A 21,729-nucleotide genomic window follows, 5' to 3' on the forward strand; every position below is an offset into this window, starting at 1 on the left:
TTGTCAGTTTTGGATTTTATTGGAGAAATCATAAAATGTTCATGAATACATAAAATGTTTTGGAGTCACAAAATGTCTAGTATTTTAAAAAACTATTCACATTGTTTTTGCAAAATCATAAAATTTTCATGAACTCAAAAAAAGTTTGGAAAATTATAAAATGTCCAGTATTTTGAAAAAATGTTTGCACTAATAAAACGAAATCATGATTTCGAAAAAATGTTCGCAAAAAATAGTCATGATTTTAGAAAAAATGATCATGTATTTCGGGAATTTGAAAAAATGTTCGAAAAAAATTAAGCAGATCTGTAAATAACGAACATAACTAACCTGCTTATATAGAGGTTTTTTTTTAATATGCAGAGGTTGTTTTATGATTTTATTTAGTACAAGCGAGTCGTGTAAAAAAGGTTTCCATATTCTGCACAACGTTGAGCCCAAAAAAATTGACAAAACTTTCTACGGTTAGCTTTTGTAAGCTGTATGAAAATGATTAAATATCTAATTTGCCTCCATACTATTCTGGTACTATATAGTTTTACTAGTCAGGGTAAACACCGTGACCCTAGGTGATGGCGGAGACACATCATTTTCATTAGTCTAGCTTAGGTGGAGTCCATCAATACAGTTTTCTCAGCCAGAAAATATTTTGTTGTGGTGCCTTAGGAAATCAAGTCGTGATGAGACCATCACATTTTTAGCCTTTGAAATGACTTTTTAGAAGTTCCTTATCTCATCATGGCATGATTCAGATGCAGTTTATGAAATCGCAATTTAATGGTCCCAATCTCATCCTGGCATATGTTTCAGACATTTTATCTCTACCACATATGCATAATCTGATTGTTTTTCTCCCGTTGCAACATACGAGCATATTTTCTAGTAGGACCATAAAATGATATATGAACAAACATAATTTAGACAATTTGAGGAGAAGGCTTTATTAGTTTCACAAACGTTCTCATACAAAGTGCTTAACATAAACTTTTCGGAGCACAGCTTCATGAATTACAGATCTGAATGGAATGCTATTGTGAGGCCAGGTACATGGAATGTAAAAGCCAATACTTCTCCTCCCACAGCTAAACTAGAGTCACTACGCCAGAGGAGGGAATGTGTAACCTGCAAGACCATTCAATTTGACCCAACATATGATTAGAATAGCATAAGAAGCATATAAAAATGCATAACTAAAATCAAAATCGTGTGAATCCGAAGAATAACAAGTATCAAAATTGCATGTATGCAATGCCGATCATCATAATTCCCTTAATATATTTCACTTATTTCCGCACTTGTAGCCATGTGGGAACGGCTTCTTGCAGAAATTGGCAACGTAGCCAACCTTCTCCATACAATATATCTTCTCTTTCTCCTTGGTGACACCAGCGCAAAGGCATGGGATGTTTTCCTTTTGCCACACGGCGCAACATGCATCCGATGGATCTAGCTTCGGATTTGCTGGCCATTGTTGATACTTAGCACACTCCTTGATCATTTCCTGTCGGTCACCCTCGCATTCGTCAGCCGACACGGCTACCCCAATAGTGAGGATGATGAAACATAAGCACATGAGTTTCGCCATGACTATGGCTTTTGTATCTGCTACACTAGAGCCTTCTCTATCCCTTTGATGTTATAATTGTTTGTGTGGCTTCTCTGTGAATGTGTGGGATACATGACTTCGTTAGCTATGGCTTGGTTTATATAGCCTTGTTTGAGATGATGATATGGGCACATGCATCAGTTCTATATCTTGAAGATATGGCACCATGTCAAGCAATTAATATGTACATTAATTGCACTCTAGAGGCTACATCATACATTAGTTCTATATCTTGAAGATACGATATTGTATCAAATAATGAATGCTCACATTAACTCTATATCTACATGCTATACCTTGAAGATACGAAATAGCATCGAACAATGAGTGTGTACATTAACTCCACATCGACACATTATACATACATTAGTTGTACTATATATGATATATCTTGAAGATATGGTACTGCATAAAAAATGAATATATCCATTAGTTGCACATCTACATGCTACAATACTACAATAATTATATATATCTTGAAGATAGAAAGATATGGTACTGCACCGAAAAATGAACGTGTGCATTAATTACACATCTACATGTTACAACATTACATTAATTATAAATATCTTGAAGGTATGGTACTGCATCAAAAAAATGAATTGTATATTAATTACACATCTACATGCTACAACATTACAACCATAATATCAGATTTGCTATTTCACATCTAGATGTGAAATAACTAATTCACATCTAAGTCTAGAGCCATTGGATCTCTTCTATCTTCAAGATTCGTGCAAACCTATTTTTGTCCCGTTGGTGCATTCGCTCGCGGCTGTTGTGTGTCGCGTGGCCCGTTTTCAGGATAATGCTAGTAGCGGGCCGGAGTGTTTGTCACGATAGTTGGGCTGGCAGGCTGTTTGTCTCTCTCAGAGTAGTTTTCTCCCTCGCATTCATTTTGCACATTTCCCATTCCTCTTCGGCCTCCTCCAGGGGCTCTGGATAACGAGAAGGGAGAGAGGCGCCATTGGAGTAAGTTTTTTTGCCCTGTTCATATTTTTTTCTTCCTCTTTGTTTCTGTCCAGTTATTGTTTCTTGCTCATAGATTGAGCACCATCCCCTCTTCTTTGTTTGTGTATTCATCAATCTAGGGTTTGTCCCGCAATCGACCCAAATGTGGGTAGGGTTCCTCACATATTAGTACCATCCCTATTTTTGTTTGTGTATCCATCTATCTAGGATTTTTTCATCAATATATCCAAATGTTGGGAAGGGGGGGGGGGGGCGTTCAAGTAGGTCAAGATTCAGCGGGTCGCTGGGTAGTGCGCAGAGATTCAGTCTATGCCCTTTTTTAGTTCAGGTGATTTAGTGTCAAGGTTAATTTTTGATTTTAGTCTAGATCCATGTTGTTCCATTTTTTTCATGTAAGTATAACGTTTGTTAAGGTTTGTCCAGTATCATAACTTTATACATGTGCTTATTTTTTCTGATTTGCCTTAGTGAACATTCGGATCACTTGCGTCGGGCTAAAATCAACTTTGCTAATAGTCTACAACAATTTCCTTTTTTAAAAGATAAGAGTAAAACGTAAACAAAGAAGCACCTCACAAATGAATCAACTTATACATCCCTCGTTTTATTTGTTTTTTTCATGTACCTAGGGTTTGTTCCCAATCCACTCGAATGTAGGGAGCTAGGGGATTTGAAGTAGTCAAAATTCAATGGGTGGCTGGATAGCTTGTGTGTGTAGGAAATTCAGTGGATTCATAGGATTTTTCTTTTCAGCAGGAGTAGATTTTATTTAGTGTTTTTGCTAGATTCATTGGGGGTTGGTTCATTTTTTAGTTTTTCTAGATCATGTTTATTGTGTCTGGTAGGTAGGAAATGAGGTTTAACCCTCGAGTTTGGTTTGATTACGCGTAGGGTTTGATAGATAAGTAATTTTCTTATCAGAGCTAGTTTCAATTTGTATCAATCAAGGTTCATTTTCTTTCATTCTAGATCTATGTTTTGTCACATTTTTTTCATGTCAGTATATCTCTGTTAATGTTTGCCTAGTAATCATAGCTTATACATTGTGCTTCTTGATTTATTTGTATATTTATTTACTTAACGAGCATTCAGATGAGTTGTGTCAGGTTATGGGTGAGGACTAATGCCATGCGATGTTTTTTGTTTGTACCTTGCATTAGCCTCTAATTTTTTCTTTTGCTCTGTCCTCGAACGATAGCAACTAGTACGCGATCAATGTAGTTTGTGTATGCTTTTTTATGGGCTAAACCATAGGTACTATATGTGTCGTTGCCATATGCAAAGTATGTATGTTTCCATATGCAAAGTATGACTACAAAATGACATATTATGCAGTTTACTAGTTTGCATGTCTCATATACTAGTTACTAGTTATATATCATTTTATTTGTACAGATTCTTATTTTTGGTTTTTGGACAAAGATGGTCTGTACAGTAGGATCCCGATAAGGTTTGTTTGAACATTTGTATCCACGCATCTCAAGGTAGGAAGAAGTATTCTTAATGCTATGTGACCCCCATGTCTAATATTATTTATTTATTATTGTTCAGAAAATGATGAACTACCTTGTTTGGGATTATGAACATTTGTTCTTTTTCTTTTTTGTAGCTTTATGAGCTGGTGAGAATTTGTTATTTTTAGTATAAATGGCTCAGTTTCTAAACTATTTTCTTTACCCATGCAAAATGGTGTGCCCAGTTTGCCATTCGCATTGTGAGAGTGACAACGAGCAGAGATTTGGCTTTGTCATTTGCGAGGGATCCAAAGCAGCAACCGTAATTCCTTGTTTTATTGATTTTTTCTTTCCTCGGAAATGTTTTTCATCCTTTTTATATGTGTAAGTTTTTTTTGCTAATTGTTTGATGCTTTTTCTTTTTTGTATTTGTTGTTAACAGAACATCCCACGCACTACAAGGAACCAGTTTAACAAGATGTCAGGCCTGAACTGGCATATATGTGTTTCCTTGGAAGTAGGCTTGCAGCAGATCTTGGTTCGATAGGACAGGACATGGCTGGAGTTGGGGGTGAAGAAGATGAAGGAAATATGCCCTAGATGAAATAATAAAGTTGTTATTTATATTTCCTTATATCATGATAAATATTTATTATTCATGCTACAATTGTATTAACGGGAAACTTGATACATGTGTGAATACATAGACAAAATAAAGTGTCCCTAGTATGCCTCTACTTGACTAGCTCGTTAATCAAAGATGGTTAAGTTTCCTGACCATAAACATGTGTTGTCATTTGATGAACAAGATCACATCATTAGGAGAATGATGTGATGTACAAGACTGATACGTCTCCAACGTATCTATAATTTTGATTGCTCCATGCTATATTATCTACTGTTTTTTACTATATTGGGCTTTATTATCCACTTTTATATTATTTTTGGGACTAACCTATTAACCGGAGGCCCAGCCCAGAATTGTTGTTTTTTGCCTGTTTTAGGGTTTCGAAGAAAAGGAATATCAAACGGAGTCCAAACGGAATGAAACCTTCGGGAACGTGATTTTCTCACCGAATACAACTCAGGAGACTTGGACCCTACGTCAAGGCACGTAACAGGAGGCCACGAGGTAGGGGGCACACCCTACCCTATCAGGCGCGCCCCCCACCCTCCTGGGCCCCCTGTTGCTCCACCGACGTACTTCTTCCTCCTATATATACCCATGTACCCCCAAACGATCAGAAACGGAGCCAAAAACCTAATTCCACTGCCGCAACTTTCTGTATCCACGAGATCCCGTCGGGGCCTGTTCCGGAGCTCCGCCGGAGGGGGCATCGATCACGGAGGGCTTCTACATCATCATCCAAGCCCTTCCAATGAAGTGTGAGTAGTTTACTTCAGACCTATGGGTCCATAGTTAGTAGCTAGATGGCTTCTTATCTCTTTTTGGATCTCAATACAATGTTCTCCCCCTCTCTCGTGGAGATCTATTCAATGTAATCTTCTTTTTGCGGTGTGTTTGTTGAGATCGATGAATTGTGGGTTTATTATCAAGTCTATCTATGAATAATATTTGAATCTTCTCTGAATTCTTTTATGTATGATTGGTTATCTTTGCAAGTCTCTTCGAATTATCAGTTTGGTTTGGCATACTAGATTGGTTGTTCTTGCCATGGGAGAAGTGCTTAGCTTTGGGTTCGATCTTGCGGTGTCCTTTCCCAGTGACAGAAGGGGCAGCAAGGCACGTATTGTATCGTTGCCATCGAGGATAACAACATGGGTTTTTTTTATCATATTGCATGAAACTATCCCTCTACATCATGTCATCTTGCTTAAGGCATTACTCTGTTTTTAACTTAATACTCTAGATGCATGTTGGATAGCGGGCGATGAATGGAGTAATAGTAGTAGATGCAGGCAGGAGTCGGTCTACTTGTCTCGGACGTGATGCCTATATACATGATCGTACCTAGATATTCTCATAACTATGCTCAATTCTGTCAATTGCTCAACAATAATTTGTTCATCCACCGTAGAATACTTATGCTCTTGAGAGAAGCCACTAGTGAAACCTATGGCCCCCGGGTCTCTTTCTCATTATATTAATCTCCATCACTTTATTATTGCTTTGCTTTTACTTTTTACTTTGCATCTCTATACCAAAAATACCAAAAATATTATTTATCATCTCTATCAGATCTCACTTTCATAAGTGACCGTGAAGGGATTGACAACCCCTAAGCGCGTTGGTTCCGTTGAGCTATTGTTTTTGTGTAGGTACAAGGGACTCATGCGTAGCCTCCTACTGGATTGATACCTTGGTTCTCAAAAACTGAGGGAAATACTTATGCTACTTTGCTGCATCATCCTCTCCCCTTCGGGGAAATCCAACGCAGTGCTCAAGAGGTAGCAAGAAGAATTTCTGGCGCCGTTGTCGGGGAGTCTGCGCAAAAGTCAACATACCAAGTACCCATCACAATCCCTATCTCCCGCATTACATTATTTGCCATTTGCCTCTCGTTTTCCTCTCCCCCAATTCACCCTTGCCGTTTTATTCGCCCTCTCTCTATCCTCCTCTCTATTTGCCTCTTTTGCCCGTTTGACTTTTGTTTGCTTGTGTGTTAGTTTGCTTTCTTGTCGTTATGGCTAGTCTCATATCTTCTCCGTTGTCTCCCTAGAATGAGGTTCTAAATTTTAAGCAAAGGGGGGGGGGGAGAAAATCTAAAAGATGCTTGGTATAGAATTTGCAATGCTCAAAATAGATCTACCAGGAAGCAATCTACTTCAGTTCTTCTCCGCAATTTTTATGTAGGTGCTAGTCCTTGGTATAGATATATCCTTGATACCATTACTGGAGGGAATTTCTTGGGTAGCCATACTTTTGATTCTTATAATGCTATGTTAGATTTATTTGGCTCACCACCTCTTTTGGTTAATGGAACTATGTTAACTTTGGAGCATGTTATGCAAAGACTTGAAATTATTGGAAATAAAGTTGCTACCATTGAATTAATTGAAAATCTAGATAAAAAGATCCACCAAAGTACCCAATATGGATCTAAGGTAGGAATGACTTTGAAAAATATCAAGGAAAAGGAACCCATAGTTAATAAGAAAATAAACTTAGATTCTACTAGAATCGATAAACTTGAGGGTATCATTACAAACTTGGGAACCGCTTTTTCTTCCGTAAAGAATACTCCAAGTCCTCCTACTAAAATTTCCAAGCTTATGTATGTCCCTAAAAATAAGGGTGAATCATCTAGTAAGGAAACTGCGGATCTTAAATCTATAAGTATTCATCCCAAACTTTTTGCTATCATTAAGGAACCAATTGCTACGAATGAATTTTTTGATCTTGTGCCTAAGAATTTGATAATCACTAGAAAGAAAGAAATTCCTAGGGGAGATAGATGCCTCATTGAAGAATTCCCTACCAAAGATGGCAATACATAGATCTATTCTTGCTTGTTATGCCTAGCTAGGGGCGTTAAACGATAGCGCTTGTTGGGAGGCAACCCAATTGTATTTGTATTCCTTGATTTTTGCTCCTGTTTAGTAATAAATAATTTATTTAGCCTCTGTTTTGGTTGTGTTTTTTGTGTTTAATTAGTTTTTGTGCCAAGTAGAACCGTTGGGAAGACTTGGGGAAAGTCTTATTGAACTTGCTGTAAAAAACAGAAACTTTAACGCTCACGAGAACTGCTGTAAGTTTTATTTGGAGAGTGATATTTAGTTAATTCTTTTTGCAGATGATTAATAGATAAATTTCCCAGGTCCAGAAATGTATTTTAGAATTTTTGGGGTTCCATATCTTGCGCTAGCTACAGATTACTACAGACTGTTCTGTTTTTGACAGATTCTGTTTTTCGTGTGTTGTTTGCTTATTTTGATGAATCTATGGCTAGTAAAATAGTTTATAATCCATATAGAAGTTGGAATACAGTAGGTATAACACTCATATAAATAAATAATTAGTTCATTACAGTAACTTGAAGTGGTCTTTTGTTTTCTTTCGCTAACGGAGCTCATGAGTTTTGTACTTTAAGATTTGTGTTGTGAAGTTTTCAAGTTTTGGGTAAAGATTTGATGGATTATGGAACAAGGAGTGGCAAGAGACTAAGCTTGGGGATTCCCATGGCACCCCCAAGATAATATAAGGACACCTAAAAGCCAAAGCTTGGGGATGCCCCGGAAGGCATGCCCTCTTTCGTCTACTTCTATCGGTAACTTTACTTGGAGCTATATTTTTATTCACCACATGATATGTGTTTTGCTTGGAGCGTATTTTATGATTTGGGTCTTTGCTTATTAGTTTACCACAATCATCCTTGCTGTACACACCTTTTGAGAGAGCCATACATAATTTGGAATTTGATAGAATACTCTATGTGCTTCACTTATATCTTTTGAGTTATATAATTTTGCTCTAGTGCTTCAATTATATCTTTTAGAGCACGGTGGTGGATTTGTTTTATAGAAACTATTGATCTCTCATGCTTTACTTAGATTATTTTGAGAGTCTTAATAGCATGGTAATTTGCTTAATAATATGCTTGGTATTCAAGATTTGTAAAACTTTCTTTTGAGTGCGTTGAATACTAAGAAAAAAAATTGATGCTTGATAATTGTTTTCAGATGTGAGGATGGTGATATTAGAGTCATGCTAGTTGAGTAGTTGTGAATTTGAGAAATGCATGTGTTAAATTTTGTGATTCCCGTAGCATGCACGTATGGTGAACCGTTATGTGATGAAGTCGGAGCATGATTTATTTATTGATTGTCTTCCTTATGAGTGGCGGTCGGGGACGAGTGATGGTCTTTTCCTAGCAATCTATCCCCCTAGGAGCATGTGCGTAATACTTTGCTTTGATAACTTTTCGATTTTTGCAATAAGTATATGAGTTCTTTATAACTAATGTTGAGTCCATGGATTATACGCACTTTCCTTCCTTCCACCATTGCTAGCCTCTCTAATACCGCGCACTTTTCACCGGTATCATACACCCACCAAATACCTTCCTCAAAACAGCCACCATACCTATCTATCATGGCATTTCCATAGCCATTCCGAGATATATTGCCATGCAAATTTCCACCGTTCCGTTCCTTATGACACACTCCATCATTGTCATATTGCTAGCATGATCATGTAGTTGACATCGTATTTGTGGCAAAGCCACTATTCATAATTCTTTCATACATGTCACTCTTGATTCATTGCATATCCCGGTACACCGCCGGAGGCATTCATATAGTCATATTTTGTTCTAAGTATTGAGTTGTAATTGTTGAGTTGTACGAAAAATAAAAAGTGTGATGATCATCATTTTTAGAGCATTGTCCCAAGTGAGGAAAGGATGATGGAGACTATGATTCCCCCATAAGTCGGGATGAGACTCCGAACGAAAAAAACAGGCCATAAAAAAAGAGAAGGCCCAAACAAAAAAATGAGAGAAAAAGAGAGAAGGGACAATGTTACTATCCTTTTACCACACTTGTGCTTCAAAGTAGCACCATGATCTTCATTGTAGAGAGTCTCTCATTCTGTCACTTTCATATACTAGTGGGAATTTTTCATTATAGAACTTGGCTTGTATATTCCAATGATGGGCTTCCTCAAAATGCCCTAGGCCTTCGTGAGCAAGCGAGCTGGATGCACACCCACTTAGTTTCTTTTGTTGAGCTTTCATATACTTATAGCTCTAGTGCATCCGTTGCATGGCAATCCCTACTCACTCACATTGTTATCTATTCATGGGCATCTCCATAGCCCGTTGATACGCCTAGTTGATGTGAGACTATCTTCCCTCTTTTTGTCTTCTCCACAACCACCACTCTATTCCACCTATAGTGCTATATCCATGGCTCACGCTCATGTATTGCGTGAACATTGAAAAAGTTTTGAAAATGTCAAAATTATGAAACAATTGCTTGGCTTTTCATCGGGGTTGTGCATGATTTAAATACTTTGTGTGGTGAAGATAGATCATAGCCAGACTATATGATTTTGTAGGGATAGCTTTCTTTGGCCATGTTATTCTGAGAAGACATAATTGTTTGGTTAGTATGCTTGAAGTATTATTATTTTCATGTCAACATGAACTTTTGTCTTGAATCTTTTGAATCTGAATATTCATACCATAATTAAGAAGATTTACATTGAAACTATGCCAAGTAGCACTCCGCATCAAATTTTTTGCTTTTATCATTTACCTACTCGAGGATGAGCAGGAATTAAGCTTGGGGATGCTTGATACGTCTCCAACGTATCTATAATTTTTGATTGCTCCATGCTATATTATCTACTGTTTGGACTATATTGGGCTTTATTATCCACTTTTATATTATTTTTGGGACTAACCTATTAACCGGAGGCCCAACCCAGAATTGTTGTTGTTTGCCTGTTTTATGGTTTCGAAGAAAAGGAATATCAAATGGAGTCCAAACAGAATGAAACCTTCGGGAACGTGATTTTCTCACCGAATACAACTCAGGAGACTTGGACCCTACGTCAAGGCACGTAACAGGAGGCCACGAGGTAGGGGGCGTGCCCTACCCAACCAGGTGCGCCCCCACCCTCGTGGGCCCCCTGTTGCTCCACCGACGTACTTCTTCCTCCTATATATACCCACGTACCCCCAAACGATCAAAAACGGAGCCAAAAACCTAATTCTACCTCCACAACTTTCTGTATCCACGAGATCCAATCTTGGGGCCTATTCCGGAGCTCCGGCTGAGGGGGCATCGATCACGAAGGGCTTCTACATCATCATCCAAGCCCTTCCGATGAAGTGTGAGTAGTTTACTTCAGACCTACGGGTCCATAGTTAGTAGCTAGATGGCTTCTTCTCTCTTTTTGGATCTCAATACAATGTTCTCCCCCTCTCTTGTGGAGATCTATTCGATGTAATCTTCTTTTTGCGGTGTGTTTGTTGAGACCGATAAATTGTGGGTTTATGATCAAGTCTATGTATGAATAATATTTGAATCTTCTCAGAATTCTTTTATGTATGATTGGTTATCTTTGCAAGTCTCTTCGAATTATTAGTTTGGTTTGGCCTACTAGATTGGTTGTTCTTGCCATGGGAGAAGTGCTTAGCTTTGGGTTCAATCTTGCGGTGTCCTTTCCTAGTGACAGAAGGGCCAGCAAGGCACGTATTGTATCATTGCCATCGAGCATAACAAGATGGGGGTTTTATCATATTGCATGAAATTATCCCTCTACATCATGTCATCTTGCTTAAGGCGTTACTCTGTTTTTAACTTAATACTCTAGATGCATGCTGGATAGCGGTCGATGAGTGGAGTAATAGTAGTAGATGCAGGCAGGAGTCGGTCTACTTGTCTCGGATGTGATGCCTATATACATGATCATACCTAGATATTCTCATAACTATGCTAAATTCTGTCAATTCCTCAAGAGTAATTTGTTCACCCACCGTAGAATACTTATGCTCTTGAGAGAAGCCACTAGTGAAACCTATGGCCCCCGGGTCTCTTTCTCATCATATTAATCTCCATCACTTTATTATTGCTTTGCTTTTACTTTGCTTTTAATTTTTTACTTTGCATCTCTATACCAAAAATATTATTTATCATCTCTATCAGATCTCACTTTCGTAAGTGACCGTGAAGGGATTGACAACCCCTAAGCGCGTTGGTTGCGTTGAGCTATTGTTTTTGTGTAGGTACAAGGGACTCATGCATAGCCTCCTACTAGATTGATACCTTGGTTCTCAAAAACTGAGGGAAATACTTACGCTACTTTGCTGCATCATCCTCTCTTCTTCGGGGAAATCCAACGCAGTGCTCAAGAGGTAGCAAAGACCCATCCATTAGCTTAGCATTATGATCGTTAAGTTTTATTGCTATTGCTCTCTTCATGACTTATACATATTCATCTGACTATGAGATTATGAAACTCCCGAATACCATAGGAACACCTTGTGTGCTATCAAACGTCAAAACGTAACTGGGTGATTATAAAGATGCTCTACATGTGTCTTCAAAGGTGTTTGTTGGGTTGGCATAGATCGAGATTAGGATTTGTCACTCCAAGTATCAAAGAGGTATCTCTGGGCCCTCTCGGTAATGCACATCACTATAAGCCTTGCAAGCAATGTGACTAATGAGTTCGTTGTAGGATGATGCATTATGGAACGAGTAAAGATACTTTCCGGTAATGAGATTTAACTAGGTATGAGGATACCAGCGATCGAATCTTGGGCCAGTAACATACCAATGACAAAAGGAATAACGTATGTTGTTATTGCGGTTTGACCAATATGAGCATCCAGGTTCCGCTATTGGTTCTTGACCACAGACGTGTCTCGATCATGTCTACATAGTTCTCGAACCCATAGGGTCCGCACGCTTAACGTTTGAAGACGATTTGTATTTTGAGTTATTTGTTTTGTTGACCGAAGTTTGTTCATAGTCCTGGATGAGATCAAGGACATGACGAGGAGTCTCGAAATGGTCGAGAGGTAAAGATTCATATATTGGAAGGTAGTATTCGAACGTCGGAATGGTTGCGAGTGGTTCGGGTATTTTTCCGGAGTACTGAGGGGATAGCGGAACCCCCCGGGGAAGTACTGGGTCTACATTGGTGTTGTGAACATAGCATGCAATTTTAAAATTTCCTACGATCACGCAAGATCTAACTAGGAGATGCATAGCAACGAGATGGCAAGAGTGTGTGCACGTACCCTCGTAGACCGAAAGAGGAAGCGTTATGTTAACGCGGTTGATGTAGTCGAACGTCTTCACGATCCAACCGATCCAAGTGCCGAACGTACGGCACCTCAGTGTTTAGCACATGTACAGCTCGATGATGTCCCTCGAACTCTTGATCCAGTGGAGGGTCGAGGGAGTGTTCCATCAGCACGATGGCGTGGTGACGGTGATGGTGATGTGAACCGTGTAGGGCTTCGCCTAATCACTACGACGCTATGACCGGAGGAGTAAACAATGGAGGGGGCACCGCACACGGCTAAGAGAATTCTTGGTGTGCCTTTGGGGTGCCTCCATCCCTATATATAAAGGAGAGGGGGAGGAGGTGGCCGGCCAGGGAGGCGCGCCAAGGGGGGGAGTCCTAAGAGGACTCCACTCCTAGTAGGATTCTCCCCCCTTCCTTCCAACAAAGAGGGGGAAAGGGGGGGAAGGAGAATGAGAAGGAAAGAGGGGGCCGCACCCCCTCCCCTTGTCTAATTCAGATTGGGCAAGGGGGGGGGGGCGCCACCTCCCGTGGCCGGTCTGCTCTCCTCCATGATGGCCCATTAGGCCAATTAACTTTCCCGGGGGGAGGGGGGGTTCCAGTAACCTCCCGGTACTCCAAAAAATCCCCGAACCTCTTCGAAACCATTCCAGTGTTTGTATATAACCTTCCAATATATTAATCTTTACCTCTTGACCATTTTGAGACTCCTCGTCATGTCTGTGATCTCATTCAGGACTCCGAACAAACATCGGTCACCAAAACACATAACTCATAATACAAATCGTCATCGAACGTTAAGCGTGCGGACCCTACGGGTTCGAGAATTATGTAGACATGATTGAGACACATCTCCGGTAAACAAACAATAGCGGAACCTGGATGCTCATATTGGTTCCAACATATTCTACGAAGATCTTTATCGGTCAAACCGCATAACAACATACGTCATTCCCTTTGTCATCGGTATGTTACTTGCCCGAGATTTGATCATCGATATCAGCATACCTAGTTCAATCTCGTTACTGGCAAGTCTCTTTACTCATTCCATAACTAAATCATTAGTCACATTGCTTGCAAGGCTAATAGTGATGTGCATTACCGAGAGGGCCCAGAGATACCTCTCCGATACACGGTGTGACAAATCCTAATTTAGATCTATGGCAACCCAACAAACACTTTCGGAGACACCTGTAGAGCATATTTATGATCACCCAGTTATGTTATGGCGTTTGATAGCACACAAGGTCTTCCTCCGATATTCGGGAGTTGCATAATCTCCTAGTCAAAGGAATATGTATAGGTCATGAAGAAAGCAATAGCAATAAAACTAAACGATCATAATGCTAAGCTAAGGGATGGGTCTTGTCCATCACATCATTCTCTAATGATGTGATCCCATTCATCAAATGACAACACATGTCTATGGTTAGGAAACTTAACCATCTTTGATTAACTAGCTAGTCAAGTAGAGGCATACTAGGGACACTCTATTTGTCTATGTATTCACACATGTACTAAGTTTATGGTTAATATAATTCTAGTATGAATAATAAACATTTATCATGATATAAGGAATTATAAATAACAACTTTATTATTGCGTCTAGGGCATATTTCCTTCAGTCTCCCACTTGCACTAGATTCAATAATCTAGATTACATAGTAATGATTCTAACACCCATGGATTCTTGGTGCTGATCTTGTTTTTCTCGTGAAAGAGGCTTAGTCAATGGGTCTGCAACATTCAGATCTGTATGTATCTTGCAAATCTCTATGTATCCCTCCTTGATTTGATCGTGAATGGAGTTGAAGTGTCTCTTGATGTGTTTGGTTCTCTTGGGAAATTTGGATTCCTCGCCAAGGCACTTGCTCCAGTATTGTCACAAAAGATTTTCATTGGACCCGATGCACTAGGTATTACACCTAGATCGGATATGAACTCTGTCGGTGTCAAAACCGGCGGATCTCGGGTAGGGGTCCCGAACTGTGCGTCTAGGCCTGATGGTAACAAGAGGCAGGGGACACGAAGTTTTACCCAGGTTCGGGCCCTCTTGATGGAGGTAAAACCCTATGTCCTCCTTGATTAATATTGATGATATGGGTAGTACAAGAGTAGATCTACCACGAGATCAAGTAGGCTAAACCCTAGAAGCTAGCCTATGGTATGACTGTATGTTGTGGTTGTTGTCCTACGGACTAAAACCCTTCGGTTTATATAGACACTGGAGAGGGTTAGGGTTACACAAGGTCGGTTACAAAAGAGGAGATATCCATATACGTATTGTCTAGCTTGCCTTCCACGCCAAGTAGAGTCCCATCCGGACACGAGACGAAGTCTTCAATCTTGTATATTCATAGTCTAACAGTCCGGCCAATGGAGATAGTCCAGCTGTCTAGAGACCCCCTAATCCAGGACTCCCTTAGTAGCCCCCAAACCAGGCTTGAATGACGACGAGTCCGGCGCGCAGTATTGTATTCGGCATTGCAAGGCGGGTTCCTCTCCAAATTTTGTGTACCTGTCGAAATAATGTCCTGTTTCTTGTGAATGTTTGTATTCCTCAGATTCCTCGCCCAATAATGGCCACCTTCCACGTGTCGAGCGAATGTGAAGAGCCAGGGTGTTTTCATATTTACCCCCTAGCTGTGTGAATGAGCCGCCTATTTAAGAAGACGAGGATTCAGATCCAAATCACACCATCCTCCCTTGGCGAGCCTTCATCGGAGCGCACCCGACAGAGATCCATTCCATCATGGCCGGTCGACGCAGCTCCTCCTCTCGCACCCCTAGTTCCAAGCCAGGAGATTGGGAGAGATGTTCCATCCCGCACAGCAGGTGATGCTCCAATCCAAGGGATTTCTTCCCCCAGCGTACCTGGTCCCGGTTCGAGCCGGGCTTGCCACCTACAATGGCGGAGAGCAAGCGGAGAGCCTTCCCAACCCCTCCAAGGGGGAGCGGGTATGCCTTGTCCCTTATCTGGTAAGAGGGCTCGGATTCCCAATTCATCCGTTTCTCCGGGGGCTTCTGGAGTTCTACGGCCTCCAGTTGCAGAACCTTACGCTTGCCTCCCTACTGCATATCGCGGGATTCGTAGCCCTTTGCGAGTTGTTTTTGGGCTGTGAGGCTCATTTTGCTCTGTGGAAGAAGCTGTTCTGCCTTGTGCCCTGTTCTAAGAAGGGATCAATATATCAAGTGGGCGGACCCGAAGTGTGGCGTATTGCTGGGACCAGATACCTGTCCGGAACCCCAAAGAAGACGTCCGAAGACTGGCCTTTAGAATGGTTTTATATAGAAGGTGTCCCCCTCTCAGACCCTATTCGGATCGGCCTTCCGGAGTTCGACAACGCCCCTTTGAAGAAGCACCGGAGCTGGCGTCCATGGATCTCCCTGGAGGAAGATGACAGGGACATTCTTTACCTGATGAGCCGGATAAGTTTTTTAGCTCGATCCAGATTGACCATGATCGAGGTCATGGCCACATGCATCATGCGGGGGGTGCAGCCTCTTCAGTATAGAGGCCACCCCATGTGGGATTTCAACGGGGAGGATGACGCCACCCGCCAGGGCCGCAAAGGGCCGGGATCAGCTGCCGATCTAATAAAGATCTTATCCACTTTGTACAAGGGAGAAGAGGAGGAATTCCTTCATGTCAACCCATAGGGCGGATTTTCTATGTACAATCCTCCGGGCTGGGTAAGCGGAGACTTTTTATTGCACATCCATTTGGCATTCCCATAGTTAAGTATTTATTCTAGTGATTTTATTGCAGGAGCTGCGCCAGGCAGTAAAGGAGATAAACAGCCCTCCTCCGGAACCCGAGGACCCCGGACGGTCCCTTGACCCAGCCTCCCAGGATGATCCGGACATATCTGTGGAGCTGATCGACGGGGTATTTTACCAATGGAGTAATGACAACGCCTTGGTGGGCATTACGGCCGATTACCCTGGGCTAGTTCCAGCCTCACAGGTGACTAAGACCGAAGTCCCAGCACGTAAAAAGGGATCCGTCCTTGCGGTTTTTGATTGCCGTATAACAGCCGTGTTTTGCAGGGGAGGTCCTCGGGGCAGAAGGTCGAGCCTGTGGCAACTAGCCAACAAGGGGCCGCAAGGCCAGGCAGGCTGAAAAGATTTGCAGTCCGGATTGAGGCACCGGCGCAGTGGTACGGTGCGCCGTCTTTATTGCAAGACATTATTTGCGGAGGCATATTAACGCCCATGCCTTCTTTTCAGGAAAATATAGCTCGCCGGACTATACCCGGAGAGGCTACCAATCGCGCCTCCACTAGCCAGGCTCCAAGGCCGGATTCAGAGGCGGGAACGAATAAGGCGTGCACCGGGTGCTCCTCCGACAGAGGATGCGGATAAACTGTCCGCCACCCATTCCGAGGTGGAAAGTGCCATGAACCACAGGCGTCGCCGGACTGTTCTTCGTGATGCTTGTTTGTCCCAAGAGGCATTGGATGCCTTCAACTCGGGAGACGCGCACCTCCGTGCCGCTCAAAATGGTCTAGCCAGAGCCACGGAGCAGTATGTAAAAGACATACGGGTGAGAAAATTTGATGATTATATATATCAGTAGCCCCTGAGACTTGAAATAGTTAGGATAACTGATTTAAGGATCATTTGTTATGCAGGTTCTTACAGAAAAGAATACTCAACTGTCCCAGGAGCTGGAAGAGTGCAAAGCCCAACTACAGGCCGCACTAGCCACAGCGGGGGAACCCAAAAAGACCCCCTCTGGTAACATATCCTTCAAATGATAAGTATCGTATTAGAGTGCGGCGTATACACAGATCTGATGATAAAATTGCAGATGACGCTGGAGTAAATCCAGATAAGCAACAGCTCATACGCCAGCTGAAGGCCGGTGAGAGTGTGCTGACGAGGGTGACGCAGGAGAAGAATGATCTCCAAGATGCCAACACCAAGCTGGGCATGGAACTAAAAGATGTTCGTGCCCAACTGTCGAACTCTGTTACGGAGAATCGGCGGCTTCGACGTGACATATTTAGTAAGTTCTTGAACGAACTCTGAAAAAAGAGTTCGGCGAGGAAGCTGGCTGACAGAGTTATGTTTGTAGGTATGCTAACAGGTCGTCCTGCCGAAGAGATGCCTGGTTCGACGGGTGATCTTCTTCCCGACCTCTCGCAGTTGCATGAACAAGTTTGGCAGGTGATGCAAATCATCGCCAAGGCCTTGTGGCCGTCCGTCTCCATACCCGAAAGCCTTGGAGAGCTTGCAGAAAGGCTAAAGGGAGCACGGCGGCGCTTCCGATTATGGAAGATATCGGCCTGCCGTCAGGGTGCCAGGGAAGCCTGGGCAATGGTGAAGACACGGTACACGAAGGCTGACCCGAACCACATGGCCAAAGTCAGACCCGTGGGGCCTGATGGCAAGGAGATCCCTGTCAGTTTAGTGTACGGCCAAGTAGAATTGGCCGCAAAGTATTCCCAACAGGACTATAGAATAGACAGCCTATTGGATGGCATTGAAGAGGAATTCAACTAGTCAAATTGACTATGTAATTTTAAAGTGACATGTATGATGCCTTCTAGCCGGATTGTAGATCATTTGTCGTGGCGTACCTTTTCGCTTCAACCTCGGGACCCGACAGTCTGGAGTGTATCCGAATACCCTCTCGGTTATGTAAGAACCGGGGCATGCATGGAGACCAGGCGTAGGGGTCATTAGTGCTTTATCAGACAAGTGCCCAACTAGTTATGTTATATTACATGGGTAGTAAGAAACATCTTATAGAGAGAATAGTTCCGTTAAGGGTTCCTTTCCCTGGGTAGGCATGCCCTAAAGTGCATGTCCGGACTACGACAAGAAGCACAGAAAAAAAACATCTGGGGGCAGGTATGGATAATAAATAAAGGTCATCTTTTGTTCACCGACCGAATATTCTCTTAAGAATGTTAGCTTTCGGCTGCACCCAGTCTGAGGTACACGTCCAGTGACCCGGCGGTAACAATCGCAGAGGTGCTCCCCTTATGCCCTAGCCGAATTAATGGGAACATAGGGCATAAATACAAGAGCCAAGCAACCCAGCTTGGCCAAAACTTAAGTCATATCGATGCATATAATGGTGAAAAAAGGTACATGCGGAAGTATAACGCATGTGTTGGGTGTGATGCCCAGGTAAATAATTTAAGCTTCTGTGAAAGAAGCCCCCAGGTGTAGAGAGTGCGGCTAGAACATCTGTAATGTACAAGTGAGGCACAAGGTGACCCTTGAAGGCCTAGAAAAATAAAAGAAAGAAATGGAAACAAGACAGATGATGCATATGCGGAAAATGGACAAAGGGAGGTGTCGGTGGGAACGACACCTATGGGATCACAAGAATCCCTACTATGGTTAGTGCGGCGCGGGTTCGTGAGTAGAGCGGAACTAACAGGTAGCACATGGTTCGTTTATCCAGGTTCAGGCCGCGAAGATGCGTAAAACCCAACTCCTGCTTTGGTGGATTGTATATATGTGTTCTTGAGCTAGCTATGGGGTCTGAGGAGCTCCAAAAAGCCAAATCCTTCTCCTGGTCTCCTAGGGCCTCCTTTTATAGAAAAAGGGGTTGCCACAGTGGCACACAGGAGGTGGAAAGGGTACAGTGATGCGAGGTTATCCCTCGCATTACATGACAAGGCGCATTTAATGCATCTTGCTTAGGTGTCCTTGCTTTATCGGGGACGGGGGAGAAACATGTCTCGTCCGTCGCCGCTCCTTCTTGTGTCGACACGCGCCCTGGCCAGCGATGCCTGTGATGCCACATAGGTAGGCACGTAGCTGAGGTGGCGCAGTGGTGGGTCTTCATGAAGATCTGCATGCCGCCACGCAGGTGCCTGCCCAGCTGGTTGGGCCGGCAGCTGCATGCATGCGGTGGTGGAGGTTTAGTCGGCATGGGCTTGATGGTGGCCCTGCGGGTGTCCTCGGTATGGGCCTTGCTGGGGCCCCGGCAAGGGTCTTGCCGGGGCGCCTGCTGTCATCCCCGGCAAGGCGCTTGTCGGGGGCCTTGTGGTCTTCCTCGGCTGGGATCCCGCCAAGGGTTGTCGTCTCCTTAGTGCGTATCTGATCTTGAATGTATTCACAAAGATCTGTATGCCGCCACGGGGATGTCTCCCGAATCCTTGCCCTTTGGGGGCAGTGGACTCAAGGGTGATTTGCTCCGTAGGCGCTGGACGAGTCGCCGCGGCAAGGGTCTTGCCGGGGCTGCTACGGCAAGGGTCTTGCCGGGGCTGCTAGAACTGTCTCCCGGCAAGGATCTTGTGGGGGAGTCGCTTCGTCCCCTTTGCTCTTCGTGGTCTTGGCCTTGGCGTGTTCTAGTTCTCTTGAGCTTCGGTCTTACCCTGGCTCACCTCCCTTGCCTTGCTTGGTGTGGTGGTGCCCGTGGCTCAGACTGCCCGTGCACAGTTATAGGGGTACAAAAAGTGTACCCCTCTTTTTGTACACCGACAGGAGCCCCCGGGCTTGGGCCACACATAAGCGCAACGCGTTGTTGGGCTAGGCCCAAAAATGGTGCGCGGGCAGGTGGGGCGGTTTTTACCGCGGTAAGATTCTTCGCGCGCTGCGCTTCCCACGACTCCCGCGCGTGGCGCGGCGTGGGGAGGTGCGTGTGACGTGGGCAGCATGCGTGGGGTTGGTTCCCGAGGCATGTGTCACATCGTAGTAAAGGGGCGGTTCGCGCCTTCCCCATAAACGGAGGGAGGCGTGGAGGCGCGGCCCATTTACTGAATGGGGCTGAGGCGCGGTCTTCAAGGCGTCCACTCCCCACGATCACGGGGTGGGGAGTGGTCGTCTCACCCGTCCCCTCGGTTCTGCACGTCCGCCACGTGTCTCCCATGCGCCTGGGGTGGCAAACGGTGGAGGCGGGAAACCGGGCCGTCGCTGGTTGGGGCGGCGGGTCGGTCCTGGCTCCCTGCGCCTTCCGTATCTTGATTGGCCGAGCGGGGCGGCCGAGCCCCAACCCCGATCCTTTATAAAGAGCGGGAGGGGGATGGCGTCCCGCATTCTTTCATCTTCTTCTTCCTTCAGCTTCTGCTCCTCCCTTCCATCCGTCATGGAGAGAGGGAATCCCGGTCCTTCAACAGTGGCGGCGAGGGTCGCCGCTCGACAACGCGTCCCTCCTTCTCCTGCGCCTGCGGTGGCAGAGCCAGCCGCGAGGGGAAGGGGGAGGGGGCGAGGCCGGGGCGCTCGGGGAAGAGGAGGACGGGGCGGCGCGCCGGCCTCGCCTCCGCCAGCAGCTCCTCCTCCAATGGAGGGCCATGTTGGGGATGACCCTTGTGAGTTCTTCGTCAGGCTGCGCCGGCCGCCGCGCCGTCGCCTTCGTCTCCCGACTCCATTTGCGCGGGAGATGGAGCTGGATCCGCCGGAATCGTTGCGGCTGCACATGAGGGGCTGCGGGATCAGTGGCACGCGGGTCCGCGTCGACTTCCCCGCCCCTCACGTGATGTATCTTGTCGGGGATGGAAGACGTTTGCTCATATCCACCGCTTGACGGAGGGGCTCACTCTCCATTTTAAGCTGATGGAGGGTGGCCTTCTCTCCGTCAAGGTCTTCGGGTGCTTTGGGACCCGTGCAAGGTGCTGCGTGGAGAGCTCTTCTGATAGTGAAGACTCCTCCTCGGGCGGGAGTGACGAGGAGGACAGCGGCAGCGACGACGAGGGTAGTAGGCGGCAGGATGACGGGTCCGAACTTAGGTGTCGGGTGCCGCTCCGTGCGGCACCGGCGACCCCATCATCCGTGTCGCCGGCTCCCTTGAACTTCTCGGGGTCGTCTCCTTGGGCGGCTGGCGTTGGGAGGCTGCGGAAGAGGAAGAGGGCGGGCGGCAAGGCCGTCAAGTCGGAGTACGCGGGCACCGACGCCTTCGACGTGTGCTGACGTCCTACCGCCTGTCTTCGAGCTCTGCTTCCGGCGCCGCCATCACCATCCAGCCTTTGGACGGCCACCAAGATGTTCTCTTGGTGTCTTCTGCCACCCGT

General features: G+C 44.4%; 1 protein-coding gene across 1 annotated transcript; it reads right to left on the reverse strand.

Moving 5' to 3' along the window:
• Positions 1-943: 943 nt before the first annotated feature.
• Positions 944-1,671, reverse strand: LOC125552666. The gene is made up of 2 exons (XM_048716332.1): positions 1,288-1,671; positions 944-1,122 (listed from the first exon to the last, which is right to left on the reverse strand). The coding sequence occupies exons 1-2, from the start codon at positions 1,583-1,585 to the stop codon at positions 1,097-1,099; spliced, it is 324 nt and encodes a 107-aa protein (XP_048572289.1). The 5' UTR covers positions 1,586-1,671; the 3' UTR covers positions 944-1,096.
• Between the last annotated feature and the right edge of the window lie 20,058 nt (positions 1,672-21,729).

The sequence above is a fragment of the Triticum urartu genome, chromosome 1 (assembly GCF_003073215.2).
Source record: "Triticum urartu cultivar G1812 chromosome 1, Tu2.1, whole genome shotgun sequence".
NCBI lineage: Eukaryota > Viridiplantae > Streptophyta > Magnoliopsida > Poales > Poaceae > Triticum > Triticum urartu.

What these genes read in the sequence shown, in the direction of transcription:
- LOC125552666 (XM_048716332.1), bottom strand. Translation starts at nt 1,585, where the DNA reads ATGGCGAAACTCATGTGCTTATGTTTCATCATCCTCACTATTGGGGTA. An exon ending in ACATGGCTACAAGTGCGGAA is followed by an intron (nt 1,123 to 1,287) that starts ATAAGTGAAATA and finishes ATGGTCTTGCAG; the next exon opens with GTTACACATTCCCTCCTCTG.